Source organism: Diabrotica undecimpunctata, chromosome 8, assembly GCF_040954645.1.
Source record: "Diabrotica undecimpunctata isolate CICGRU chromosome 8, icDiaUnde3, whole genome shotgun sequence".
Taxonomy (NCBI): Eukaryota; Metazoa; Arthropoda; class Insecta; order Coleoptera; family Chrysomelidae; genus Diabrotica; species Diabrotica undecimpunctata.
In genome coordinates this window covers 109,725,873-109,740,816 of record NC_092810.1, presented here as the reverse complement: position 1 = coordinate 109,740,816, position 14,944 = coordinate 109,725,873, and the positions used below count along the sequence as shown (strand labels likewise).

The 14,944-nt window shown below is 34.5% G+C and overlaps 1 protein-coding gene across 1 annotated transcript in view; it reads left to right on the top strand.

Moving 5' to 3' along the window:
- Positions 1–14,944, top strand: part of gogo (thrombospondin-1 like protein golden goal) — a 112,281-nt gene that overhangs the window by 70,871 nt on the left and 26,466 nt on the right. The window contains exons 7-9 of the mRNA XM_072540720.1: positions 4,769–5,005; positions 11,654–11,906; positions 14,720–14,938. Coding sequence (XP_072396821.1) covers positions 4,769–5,005; positions 11,654–11,906; positions 14,720–14,938 — 709 coding nt within the window. The remainder of the gene's footprint in view (positions 1–4,768; positions 5,006–11,653; positions 11,907–14,719; positions 14,939–14,944) is intronic.

The following is a 14,944-nucleotide window of genomic DNA, read 5'->3' as shown; positions in this document are numbered from 1 at the left end:
GACACGTTAGATGAAATGCATGAACACATAAAAACCTGCCTGATTTCAGCGGCCTTAGAAGCTCTTGGAGAAGACGACCAAAGGAACACCCATCAGAATATCAAATTAAGGGAAGACACATTGAAATGCATAAAAGAAAAGAAAAAACTACACATAAAATACCTAAACACCAAAAAACAGGAAGACTTAGACCTATATAGAGCGAAAAACAGAGAGGTAAAGAAAAGAGTAACAAATGAAAAGAACGAACGATGGGAACAAGCATGCACAGAGATAGAACGACATATCGGAGGAACGAGAAATTCAGAATCATGGCGAATATTAAAAGCACTTCAACGAAATAAGACAGAGAAAACCCAGATCGGCAAAATTAGTGAAAACGACTGGCAAGAATACTACGTAACTACTTACAGAAAACCGTCCCCAATTTCAGGAAGAGAATATAGAACATGCAGGAAATGGGGCATACGACCAGATATAAATAAGCCTGGCAGAAGTTAAGAGAGCAATCAAGACATTGAAGAACAAAAAAGCCAAAGGACCCGGAGGAATTAACAAGATCTTTCCTTACAAAAACCTATTGTTATGAAAGCATAAAGAAGAAAAGCCGGACTGTTTAATTCACGACGACCTATCAAACGACCGAGGGATAACGATTTAAGGATCTGCACATGGAACGCACATTGTACGAACCCTTTATGCCCCAGGCGCTTTTAAATTGCGAACGCAAGAACTGGATAAAATGAAAGCCGAGGTAATAGCGATTCAAAAGATGAGATGGACTGGTTCAGGAATTATCGAGAAAAAGACTACAATATATACTATACCGGATATAGCACTCGACACGAGTTTGGCAGTGGTTTTCTAGTTAGTAAAAAAGCAAAGCAATTGGTCCTTAACTTTAAACCCATAAACAACAGAATATGTTATCTACGTCTTAAAGGAAAATTCTTTAACTATAGTTTACTTAGTGTACACGCAGCCACAGAAGAAAAGAAAGACGGCGAAAAAGATAAATTCTACGACATCTTAGACAAAGAACATGATCGATGTATACGTCATGACGTAAAAATAATTGCTGGGGATCTTAATGCAAAAATTGGCAAAGATCAATTTTTCAAGCCAACTATTAGGTATAAGAGCTTGCATAAAGAGTGAAATGATAACGGGTTGAGACTAATACACTTTGCAAGCACCAAAAACATGATAGTAGTAGAAACAAGATTTCCCCATAAAGTAATACAAAAAGGAACATGGAAATCACCTGACAACAAAACCAATAACCAGATAGATCACATCCTAATAGGTATAAGGCATTCTTTCGACCTCATGGATGTCAGAAGCTACCGAGGTCTAAACGTAGATAGTAACCACTTTCTTTAATTGGCAAAAATTATAGGAAGGATATCAATCTCAAGAAGGATAAAAATATGAAACAAGACAAATTTAATGTTAATAATCATATTAGAAACATGATAACTGAGAACGCATCGGAGATATTGGAGAAAACCAAACCAGTTAGACAAAACGAATGGTTTGCTGAGGAGTGCCGAAAAGCAACAGATAGCAAAAATAGAGCATCCCTAATCAACACAAATCAAGCTAGATGTACAAGAAGAGCAAAGGAGGAATACCGGACCCTAAGAAGGGATGAAAAAAGATTACATACAAAAAAAGGCAATTTAAAGAAAAGCAGTTAGAAAACATAGAATGGCTAAGAAATCTAGAAACTAGAAAGTTGTACAGAAAGGTAAACAAAACGAGAAAAAAGTTTAAAGCAAGAATAGGAAGCTGTAAGAATAAAGAAGAAAATATTCCAAGTGATACGGCCTCAATCTTGAACCAATGGGCTGAATTTTCGACGCAAAATTTAACGGTCATTTTACCAAAGCAGCAGATAATACCGTAGCAGATCGAAATGATTGGAACCTATTCAACCCAAACGAAAGACCACCTACTACTGAAGAGGTTGCCCAAGCCACTTAAAAGCTTAAAAATAATAAAGCACCAGAAACTGATCAAATTTGTAGTGAGCTCTACAACAATGATGGTGACGCCCTGGTACAAGCATACATTTTTACTTCTCGTCTTACAAAATGACACTATGCCCTGTAAATGGTCTCTAGGTGTGATATGCCCGTTACATAAAAAAGTCGATTAGCTCATGTGTGACAACTACAGAGGTATAACCCTGTTAACAACTTCTTACAAAATACTAGCAAATATTCTCTACGAAAGACTAGAAGTTTACACAGTTAGCATAGTTGGAAAATACCAGGCCGGATTTAATCCAGAAAAATCAAAAATTGACCAGATTCATTCAATAAGACAGATCTTCGAGAAAACATTAGAATTTAACATTGAACCCATCACCTATTCGTCGACTTCAAGGCCGCATACGAGAGTGTCAAGAGAACAGTACTTTACCAATCAATGCGTGAGTTTGGTATAGCAGAAAAACTTATCCGATTACCGGGAATGACAATGTCTAACTTAAAAGCCTACGTTAGGATACAGGGAGACAATTCTCGATCCTTTGAAGACAAAGGGATGCCCTGGCTTGCTTCCTTCCTTCCGAGACACACGAATAGAGACGGCGGTACTATTTACAATAGATCGATACAAATCTTAGCATACGCTGATAACATTGACATAATAGGGCGTAGCAAGCGAGATGAGCAATATTTCCTAGAATTGGAAACGGCAGCGGAACAGGTCGGTCTAGTCATCAACGAAGACAAAACCAAGTACATGTTGATTACTAACGATCCTATGAAGCCTGTTTAAAATTTCCTTAATTATTTCTCTTAGAAAATTACTTTCACGCCACCTATGTCTAAATACGTTGCTAGATGCCTTAAAAATAACCCATAACCAACGAGCGATTTATCATGCCTGTTATCAACAACGAAATAGCTCACAATATGTTCCTTGCCCTTATTATCTTTCGTTAGTTAAATAGAAACTCCTCCTCTTAACAAAGAAGTTAGTCTCTATTGTCGAACAACCCAGCCTACCTTCTAAGAAAAGCTGAGATGTTGGTTTTCTATGAAATAATATTTCCTGTCGAGAAATAGCCACACCGGAGTGTTGTTAATTAAGTGCCATTTTCACGAGGCACTCTTCGGCCAATACTCCCACTCTTTTTTTATCCCTAGCTTGTCTAAATATCGAAAATCGAGTTCATTTTCGTTATGATTCCTATTGCATGCGGTTTTCTTCATCAAACGGCGGTAAGTGTAATTTAAATTCATAATTATCCATCTATCTTCATATAGTGCTTCCTACATACAATATTTTCTCTTCTGTCGTACATACGTCTTCCAATTAGATGACACTGAGTCAATTCTGTTTGATGCTTTTTTCCTCCATCCATTCAGTATTCTATTACAGTCTAGTCTAGTGTGAGGATTAACCTGATGTGTTACCTGTACCTATATTAATTTGATGATTGATGTGTTGATTAAAGCCACCGTAATTCTTTACCTTACTTAAATCATCTACGCCGCTTGAGACGTACCAATACACCTGTGGCTGGTGTCAAGTGCCTTTATCAACGACCGTTCTATGAAAGAACGTCATTACCTGTGACTACCTGCCGCCGACTGTAAGTACCTTCAATTGTGATTTACCGATGGTTTTTATGATCAAAAGCTCATCTTTGCTCCGGTGCTACCTAAATCGTTAGGAATTGATTTATGACTCAAGTTCAGTGCCTTTACCTTATTTATGGTTTGTTTATTTTGAATTCAATCGAACCAACTATTAATAGTATACATCTACGGTATATATATACATACGATGTATGATCAGATTTGTTTTATATGTAGGTTATATTTATGATAAATTTTATACACATATTTGAGGTGATCACAATCAAACATTTCAGTAACTTTGTTTACGTATTCTCAAGGCGTAAAAATCACTTATTTGTTTTATTTCGAGTTATATCAAATATTGACGTAGATACAACTATATTATTCCTTCCCTTTTTCTTATTCTTGAGGATACTAAGTTACTCGTTAATATTTTTGAGATAATATTATTCGTTGTATTTAATAATAAAATGTGCAGTAACTTATTTCGTACTGTTTAAATGTTCAATGCAATTGTTATAGAGCATTTACTTTAACTATACCTCAATATAACCCTGTTGATGAACTATTTGCAGTTTATTTTTTTTTATTATGTATATATATTTATTTCATATGCATGGTGTATCTCTTTCAGACATTATTATTGATTGATATTACGATTTGATTTATTGTATAAACAATGTATAAGTGGCGAAATATTAAGTGTGTACCGCGTAACCATAACAACTTTTCTCTCACAGTTTATTTTATTCTCGCGAGATTATCTTAATCATATCTTACCTTTCTCGATATCTTATTTTATATGTCGTAGATTTCCCTGTTCCTTTAAAAATAGTATGGTGCCCATTATTTCCCTTCTACATATTCTATATTCTATATTCTATATGGACGTCATATCTTTGAACGTGTTGACAGGAGGAAGAGTGAAGAAAGGAGTGACTAATCATCCAAAATAAGGATACAACAAAACAGAAAATAACTTATCTTGACTTTTTAGTCAAGATTTATTATAATATGAATATAATTCGTATTTTATAATACAAAATTTCGTATGTATTACCTTATAGATACCAAGTTAAATAATTTGGCAACTTTTTATTTTTTTGTAACTTTCTATGTATAAAAATATAAAAAATATTTAAATCAAGTTGAATTTTGTTTCTTTTTAACAGGGATCGGCTGTTGAAACAGAAAAATGCGGCACTAGCCTTAAAAGTAGATGGGACTGTCTTTATGGAGATGGTTCTACTTACATTCAAGATGTTGTAGCTGAAATGCCTGAAGTTCAGGCTGAAGTCGGTACATATTGTAGGTGTGGATGCGTTGTTCATCTTGGTCAAGCAAAACCTTCACGACTACTAGCAACCTCTTCACAAAGTTGTCCAGGAAGAAACTTTTGGCTGATTCAGGTAACTTTTTACTTTTTAGTATATTTTTAAGTCTATGTTCTGTTGGTGGTAGCTAACCTTGCCTTTAATCATCGTTTCTTTGGTTTGTGACTTATTCTCTTACTTGGTTACGCCGTTACCTGCTGCTTCGGAGTTTGTCTTTTATCTTCCAATATATGCCGATACCCTCTATTCCCCTGGTCTTTTATTACAATATCTCTTTATTTAGAAGTGATTTTGGACATTAAATTTTACCCTTTTTGTATGTATTTGTACCTAGTATACTTTATACAATTAGTGAAAGTAAATCTCTCGACACTTAAATGTACGATTCGGGTGCAGCATGGAATGCCAAGATCCTGTCGGACGTAGATAGTCATCATCATTCTGGCTTTACAACCCTGCGTCGGTCCTAGCCTCCTCAAGAAAATCTTTCCAGTGGTCCCTGTCCATCGCCTTTTTCCGCCAAGCACGTATTCTCATATTTCTCATGTTTTCATCGATGTTAAAACATAGTAGATAGTATTACAACAAATACTAGCTGATGATATCGACATTACTTGAAAAAGAAAATGCACTTAAGGATAGCTTTCTAGGTATTAAAAGAAGTGTTTTCCGATCAGATTAAACAGACCAGATTAACGTTAAATTTGAAACCGAAGAAAGACCCGGATGTAGCCAACTCATACATGCCAATCTGCTTGTTGTATTGCCTGGGAAAATTCTATGAATATCTGATAAAGCATTGCCTAGAAGAGGAACTGTAAAGAAAAAGAAGTATTTCTGATAGACAGTACAGATTTAGAAGGTACAGATCTACAATAGATACGGTAAAGGAAATAACTCACACGGGCAAAGAGACGAGGAAAACGTGGGAGGTCGTCGTGATGTTTGATGTGTAAAATGCATTTAATCCAGCCAACTGTGGTTAAATTAACAAAGCTTTCAAGAATTCAATTGTGTCAGAATATGTATCAAAGACCTGCAATTCCACAGCAGGAGTACGGCAAGGATCCGTACTGGGACCAAAATTATGGAATGTTGTGTACGAGTATAACGGTATTCTGGATACTGCCTATGGAAGTAAAGTCAAAGCTATTGCGTACAAAGATAATCTAGTCCTGCCGATTTAGACTGAAATGAACTGGTAGTTAAAAAACTTCTTCGTCTTCTTCTTCCTCTTTATAAGCAATGCTGCTTGTTCATTGGCGGATGATAATTTAATACCTCAATGGAAGGTTGTCACTTGCGCGGTCGTCCGATATTTCTTCTGCCAATTGGTGACTTATTTCTTGCTATTTTGTCGACACGGGTCCCCTTCATTCTGTTTATGTAGTTATTCCATTCTTTTTTTATATTTTGTGTCCATTCATTTATACACTGTACGTTACATTTTCTTCTAATGTCTTCACTTCTCTTTAGATCTGTCAGCGTATTTCCTGTAATTCTTTTCAGTACTCTCATATCTGCCGTTTCCAGTAGCCTTTGCGTTGTGGCTGTGTCGGGTCGTGTTTCTGAGGCATATGTCATTATTGGTCTTACACTGGCTTTATAAATTCTTGACTTCATCTCAGTGTTAATGTGTCTGTTTCGCCATATACTGTGATTAAGGCATCCTGACAGTCTATTTGCTTTTTGTAATTAATCTCCCACTTCTTTGTCCAGGTCTCCGTAGTTAGTGTAATTCCCAGGTATTTTATTTCCATTACTTGTTCAATACTGATGCCATCAATTTCAATTTTACATCTGGTTGGTTCTTTGCTGACTACTATTGTTTTAGTTTTTTAAGATAATATTGTCATATTAAATTCTTTTGCTCTTATGTTAAATCTGTGGACAAGTCTTTGCAGACTATCTTCATCTTAAGCTATCAATATTGCGTCGTCTGCATAACAGAGTATTTTGATTTCTTTGTTTCCCATTCTGTATTCTCTTACTTTGGTAACGGTTTTAATGATTTCATTCATGATCAAATTGAAGGGCATGGGGCTCAATGAATACCTTTGTCTTATTCCACTGCCTATTTCTATAGGTTCTGTAAGTTCCATCTCTCTGACTTCCATTTTATTGTTTTGGTAGATATTTTCGATAGTTTTTATAATATTTAGGGGAACTTATCTATTATACAGAAGATGAATTACATATTTAAGCCTTAATCTGTCAAACGCTTTGTTTAGGTCAATCAGACACATAAATGCTGGTCGATTGTACTCTAGTGATTTCTCAGTAATTTTCTTTATAACGAATATTACATCTGTACACATAAAAGTGGCAGGAAAGTAAATGGATAGATAATAAAACAAGATATTGAATTGGCTACACATAAAACATAAATTGTGATTTTTAAAGGCCCAAGAAAACGTCCCAATCTAACTTTTATGATAGGTAGTACAAGATCAGAGCCAACAAATTGTGCTAAATACTTAGGCATACACCTGAATACAGGTCTAAGATATGCCAAACGCATGATTAAAGTAGTCGAGAAACAAAAGAAAGGACAACTGCATTATCAAAGCTCATGACAAACATAGGTGGGTCTAGCAGTCGTAAAAGAAGAATGTACTTTGGAGTAGTGTATTCAACCATTCTGTATGGTGCCTCCATATGGTACGATGTCTTGAGAATGGCAATATATAAAAACATGTTAATAACATTGCAAAGAAAAGACCCTTTTGAGACTAACAAGTACGTACCGGACTACCTCGACGATTGTCCTTCAGATCATATCAGTTAAGAACTCCATTCATTCCCTAGCCAGTAAAAAATGTTATTATCTGTAAATGATCATTTACCCCAGATAAAGTCTGAGGTAACAAGACAGCCGTGCTAAGAATGACAGCATGTTGAATGCTGTCGACAGCAACCATAACATATATAAGTCTATCTATCTATATAAGGATTTTTACAGCTGTCGCCGCCTTCCTTCTTTCAGCCAACGTCTCCAGTCCTTTCTGTTCTACCATTCTCCATCTCTAAGGTCTCGTCTTTTCATGGCCTCGTCCACTTCATCCCTCCATGATCTTCGGGGTCTACCTCTTTTCCTCCTTCCTATTGGACTCCAATCCGAAATCTTTGCTATCCACCTTGTATGATCTGTTCTTCTCACATATATAACTTACAAATGTAATTTGATGCAACATGAAGATCTAGTGATCGAAACATACATTGTACACAAACAACCTGTCTTCATTTACGAATCGGAAATGCGATGACGAGAAGCGATAAAAAGTGTCTAGCCTGAATGAGTGAAGTGAGTGAGTTCATTTTACCCAAAGTAAAATTTTAGGTCGAGTAAAGGAAAACCTAAGAACCTTTGGAGTACGAAACTGAAAAATCAAAGAGCAGCATAGAAAATGAACGGAAACTGAAAATGAAAAATTTTCTTAGGTCTTGTTTTTTTGTCTTCTTCTTCTTCCTCTTTATAAGCAATTCTGATTGTTCATTGTTGGATTAAGACCTCTATGGAAGGTTTTCACCTCATCTTTTGCGAGGTCGTTCGATACTTCTTTTGCCGATTGGTGACTTATCTCTTGCTATTTTGACGACACGTGTTTCTTCCATTCTGCTTATGTGGTTATTCCATTCTTTTTTTATATTTTGTGTCTATTCATTTATACACTGTACGTTATATTTGCTTCTAATGTCTTCACTTCTCTTTCGATCTTTCAGCGTATTTCCTGTAATTCTTCTCAGTACTCGCATGTCTGCCGTTTCCAGTAGCCTTTGGGATGTGGTTGTATCGGATCTTGTTTCTGAGACATATGTCATTATTGGTCTTACACTGACTTTATAAATTCTTGACTTCATCTCAATGTTAATGTGTCTGTTTCACCATATAGTGTTATTAAGGCATCCTTTCAGTCTATTTGCTTTTTGTACTTGATCTCTCACTTCTTTGTCTAGATCTCCACAGCTGGACAGTGTAATTCCCAGGTATTTTAATTCCATTACGTGTTCCATAGTGGTGCCATTAATTTCTATTTTAGATCTGGTTGGTTCTTTGCTCACTACTATTGTTTTAGTTTTCTGAGATGAGATTGTCATATTAAATTCTTTTGCTCTTATGTTAAATCTGTGGACTATTATTTGCAGATTACCTTTATCTTGGGCTATCAATATTGCGTCGTCTGCGGAATAGAGTATTTTTATTTCTTTGATTGCCATTCTGTATGCTTTATATCTCTTTAAAAATATTGTAAGTAAAGTTCTCTCTGGCGCATATATTATTAGACTTTTTTCTGACTTGTATGTTTTATCTCGTAGCATCCATGTAGTGTTTTACAGTAGGTAAATTCTCAGGGGAAGTTCTTAAAGTAATCGTTATAATTTTTACTAACGAAAAGTGCGTTTAATGTCAAAAGCTCGTAAATTAAATTTTATTTGTCTTGACCGAAGTATCAAGACTGCTGATATCATAATTCTGACCGACAAAAAAACGAAACGGTAGTTTCATTGTTTATGTTTCCAGTGGAAACAATTGTTACATCCTTCGGTATGTTCCTCTTGATTGTTTTAAAGCATATACATTTTGGTAGTTTATGCTTTATCCGGACCTCGAAGAAAAAATTTAGAAGAACTACTGGTTAACTCTAGGAGGTATTAGTGAGAAGAGAAGAAGGGACAAAGTTATGTCTTAATGTAAAAATAAAATATTCTCTCTCTTCAATCCTGACTCCCGAAGTGAGTGTAGTAGTTATCGTGATATCGTGTATTGTCGGTCTCCAAAGATCTCTATCTCTGTGTCCTGTGGTCGGTCCATGGAATCTGTAACATTCTTCTCCAACAGAACATTTCAGTGGCGTCTATCTTTCTTTATTCCGCTTATGGTAGGGTCCAAGATTCACAACAGTACATCCGCACGTCTGTAACAAAAGATTAAAATGGTAAAAAAATTAATAAATGGTGTGTTATAATTAATTATAAGATATTCATTGTAAGAAAAATTGTTTTTATATTCTACAAAGAAGCAAATGGATATTTTGAATATACACTCATGGACAAAAATATCGAATATTTTTAAATTTTCTAATTTTTGTTTTTTCAAAATAAATTATGGTCAATCAAGTCGTTTATTGTGAAATATAGTTTATTTTAACAATGTTTAACGAACAATTTTAGGTTTTTATGCGGGGAAAACTGTGAAAAAAATAAATGGCTAATATTAGGTAAATAAGCTTATTTTACTCTAAATTTAAATGTTAATTTAAATTGTTAAACAAGTCTTTTCAACTAAAAGACGTTACTAAAATGTAGTAACCTTCTCGGCATGCTTGCAAGTAAATTTTGGACATATCCTTGGGATATTGCATTCCAATCAGCCTGTGCAGCAAGCTGAAGTTGCTTTATCGTATTTGGAACGGGATTTCTTTGTCGTATGCGGCGTTTAAGGTAATCCCACATGTGCTCTATTGGACTTAAATCCGGGCTAAACGATGGCCAATTCAATCTTCGAATTTGGACCTTATCAAGATAATTACTCACTATGGCAGCGGCATGTGGTCGAGCATTATCATGCATTAACATGAATCTTTTATATTTAATGTAACCAACATATGGAAAACATGACCTTACAGGATGTTTTAAATGTAAGAGTCACCAGTCATCCGTCACTTCCACCAGTACCTCCTAACAAATACCTTCCCAAAGAATTATGCCACCACCTCCAAAACTAATGGTCTGGGCGAAATTGCAGATGGCGAATCGTTCCCCAACTCTTCTGTAGTCGCGGTTTTGACCATCTAGCTTCCATATTAAGATTCTGGTCTCATCAGTTAAAAGAACATTTTTCCAGTTGTCGATATTCCACTGAATATGCGTTCTTGCAAATTCTCAACGACGTGCTTTATGATTTTGGAGAAGACATGGAACTTTGGTAGGGTGTCTGGGCTTTAAGTTTGCTTCTTTTAATCTTCGTCTAACTGTTTCTGAACTCACATTAACTTGTCTAACATTTAATAGCTCACTTCTGAAATGCATCGATATCAATGAACGATTGGTGTATAATTAAGAACCAAAAAACGGTCATTAATTGCGATTGTGCACCTTAAACGTCCTTGACCCAGCCTTCATACAAAATTTCCTGTTTTGCGATACCTTTTTAAAGTATTCGACACTTTAGATTGACTCCTGAGACGTATCCTTTTTTTGCGTATCCTTCCTCGTACAAAATTACAATCTGTGCTACTTGGGCTTCATCGCAGTGGCGAATTGGTGGCATTTTTTTTAACTTAGTTAAATCAAAACAATATTTAATTAAACTGAAAATAACCGAATTAGTATGATTTTTCCTTTGCACGAAGAAGGTAATTTATGATAAAATTAACGAATTTCACTAAACGCTGAATAAAAGTCAAAATAAACGTCAAAATATTTCCAACCAGTTGAGTACATCACTCTTCTATATGAGTATCATAAGTAATCTAAAATTATTTTGAAATATTAGTGTCTACAAAAAAAATTGGAAATTTCCAAAATATTCGATATTTTTGTCCATGAGTGTAGATGTAAAAAGAAAATATTTGTTGCATTAAAACAAAATGTAAAGTTTACAACGATAATATTAATTTATTAATAATTTGTTTTATATTTAAGCTAAAGAATGTACTTTTACTTTACCAAATGCTTTAATTTCAACCTACCAATCACATCCATAAATCATTTTAATTTCAGGCCGATCCAGACTCCATAATTCAATTTCGAGTGATCCAATTTCATCTCTCCTGCCGCACACAATCTTTAAAAATTCGGGATGGCAACGCATTGTCATCGAATTTACTGGCTCATTTATCTAGTGCTTTCGACACCGAATCTCTGGTGGTGAACTCGACTGGGGATAATTTACTGCTTGAATTTTTCTCGGCTGATAGCATTAGCCTGGAGGAAATTTGCGGCGGTGGATTTATAGCACAGGCAAATCAAATTGGTAAGGCATTCATTTATATCAACCAATATATACATAATATACTGTACGTTCGAAATAATACTATAACTAGCTGATACGTCAACTGTTGACTACAACAACTTTTTTTTAAATATTAGGTTTTCACAGTAATTCAATTGAACCAATTAGATCTTTATTAAAGCATAGTCGTACATTTCTTTTCTACATCCAATATTTAAAAAATACCTTTATTTCATTAAGTATTATGTAATTTGCTTTGCTGGCTAACGTTATAAACTTGCTGACTAAAGTTAAAAAGTGTAAAAAAGCACCAAAGAATTGCCACACCGCTCTATTTCAAGCTTCTCATAAGTTAACACAGTTTGTTAGTGTAATATTATTGCACATTCTGTTTGAAAACAACATATGGAATTACCTTTAAAATCATAAAATCTATCAGTTATTAAAAGCAGACACTTATTGGCAACTCGAGGGCTAAGAACCATAGGGTTCCAAGCGACATCTACAAAATTTTTCAGGAAACGAATGTTAAAGTTTTCTGTCAAATAACACTGTTCTGACAAAATTATACTTTACCAGATATGTTGTTTAAGGATTTGGCTATACAGTAATTCATAAAACAATGTTGTCGTTGTAGTATAAAATGCAAATTTCATAATTTTTTCAAAATGTTACGCTAGTACTTGGAACCTTATGGCACTGTAACCGCCGTACTTGGAACTTTGTGTCCCTAAATAAATTTGAAGTTTTAAAAATATGTTATCATTGTAGACTTTATTGCCTTTGTAGCACTGATAACAATAATAGCCCATACAATGATCTTGGAAGAATTTTTAAAAACATAGGAAAAAGAAAATTAACGAAGAATAGAAAATTAACTTTAATTTATAAACTATTTAGTTTCAGAAATCAAAAATTTCATGTATTCTATTTTTCCAGTGACATCCATTTATACGCAAACTCAATATGCTCAAACTTTTTCTCAGACAGAGATTTGGGTTTTATGTTATCAGCCGGAGCTACTACAAAGTTAGCAGTGAAATTATTTATGGAAACCACTCTTTGTTTCTTCCCAGTACTGCTGATAACTTTACTAACATTGACTGTAAAAAATTCGGCGCTGTGATCATTCAGCTTATACTGAACAGTAAACATGTCTCCTTGCACAAACTTTAGTGTAAGGTATCTTATTATATTGGTATAATGATGCTGTTTTTTGAAATTTTTAAAGTGTGTTGGTTTCATATTAATCACAAAGAATGGCTGTTAATTTTTAACAAGAGTCTAACAAGTGCTAGTGGAGACCAAATATCCGTAACCTCCATAGCTTTTTCTATGCGAGAATGGTTATTATCGACAGCCTGTATGCACGAATGACCAGATATGGAGTATTTCATAGTTACCATTTGGATATTAGGATGTTTTTTTAAGAAGTCAGTGATTGCTACTGAGATCAGCGAGTTCCTGTTCTGAGGAACACAACTATGACTACCTTATCTCATTTATTTCCGGATGTTTTAAAACTACTTTCTCTAAAATTTGTATTAGGGCGCTGGACAAATCATTTCCTGATCTCCTACATAATGTTTCTGGCCATACTGCATAGTAAACTTTTGAATCAACAGAACTCTGAACTGTCATATTGTATACATTTAATTTCTGTTTATAAAACAGCACAGAGACTTCTGATTTAGGTAGATTTATGACATTTTCCAGATCAAAACATATAATGGCACAGTTTGAGATGTGTTTTTTTTGTCATTTTTACGTTCTTGACGCATTATCAATTTTTTTGTAATGTGTGAGTGATATATATCTGTTCCTTTTCTGCATGCACCCTTTTCTCTTTTTTTGGTCAATCTATAGTCCTTGCAGATGTCACACCTATCGGTATATTATTTGCATTGCACATTTCAATGTACAAATTATACATTTTTTAAACGTTAATTGTCGGGTCTAGATATTTTCTTTATGAATCTTTCCTACAATAATGTGCCTCTACATATGGAAAAGATTGTATGTGTTGTGTTATTACTTCCTTTTCTTTGCTTGAAATGCAATCTTTGGCCCCTTTCCCTCTTTTGAGTGTGGTGTGGTGTGCCTGAATCAGTTTTCTGTAAATGCACAGTATATATATATATATATATATATATATATATATATATATATATATATATATATAGGTTTTTTTTTTTACTTATGCAAAGCGTATTTAAGAAAAATGGCTCGCATACTCTAATTTTTTTCATTTTCTTTCCCGAAGTAATACTCAAATGAAAAAGGTTTGTAGTTTGTTTCAGTACTGCGTTTTCTCTTAAAAACCTTCGAATCCTTCGATACGGAGGGTTAGAATCAACGTCTTCTTTTAATATCCATCTTCTGTCGAATGTTGGAACCCTGACTGCCGCTGTAAATAGTTCTATTCTACTGCATTCAAACCCTTCCCTCAAGTTCTTAAGCCACGATATACTTCGTCTTTCCACATTTCGATTTTCTCGAATTTTGCCTTGCATAATAATCTACAATAATGAGTATCGATGCCCTCTTATCATATAGCCTAAGTACTCGAGTTTTCTTCTTTTGATAGTCAATATTATTTCAGCTTCATTTCCTATTCTTCTAGTAACTTCTGTGTTTTTTGTGATGCTTTCAGTGAAAATGCTTCTAGTGAAAGAACTAACACAGAACAATATTCAGATTTTTACAGAACAAATATTTTTAGATTTCTTTAACGAAAGATCTAAACTTTTTTTACGTTATAATCACAAGTACTCTAAACTAAAACCCAATGTAAACGTTCCTTAAATTCTTTCAAGTATCTTTCTTCTTTTTAGGTTCTTCAAGGTTTAACGTATCAGTTGTACCTGTTGCCCAAAATATTGGCCTAATTCCAGTTGTGATTCTTAAATTGACAGCAGTACATATCACGGCAATATTTTTTTTGAGTGGCTTGCTGTTGGCCACTGTAATGTTGGGCGTGCAATATATTTTTCGGTACAGAAAATACCAAGTAGCTGATGGTGACGACCAAGATTCCATTTCTAATCTATCAGGTAATA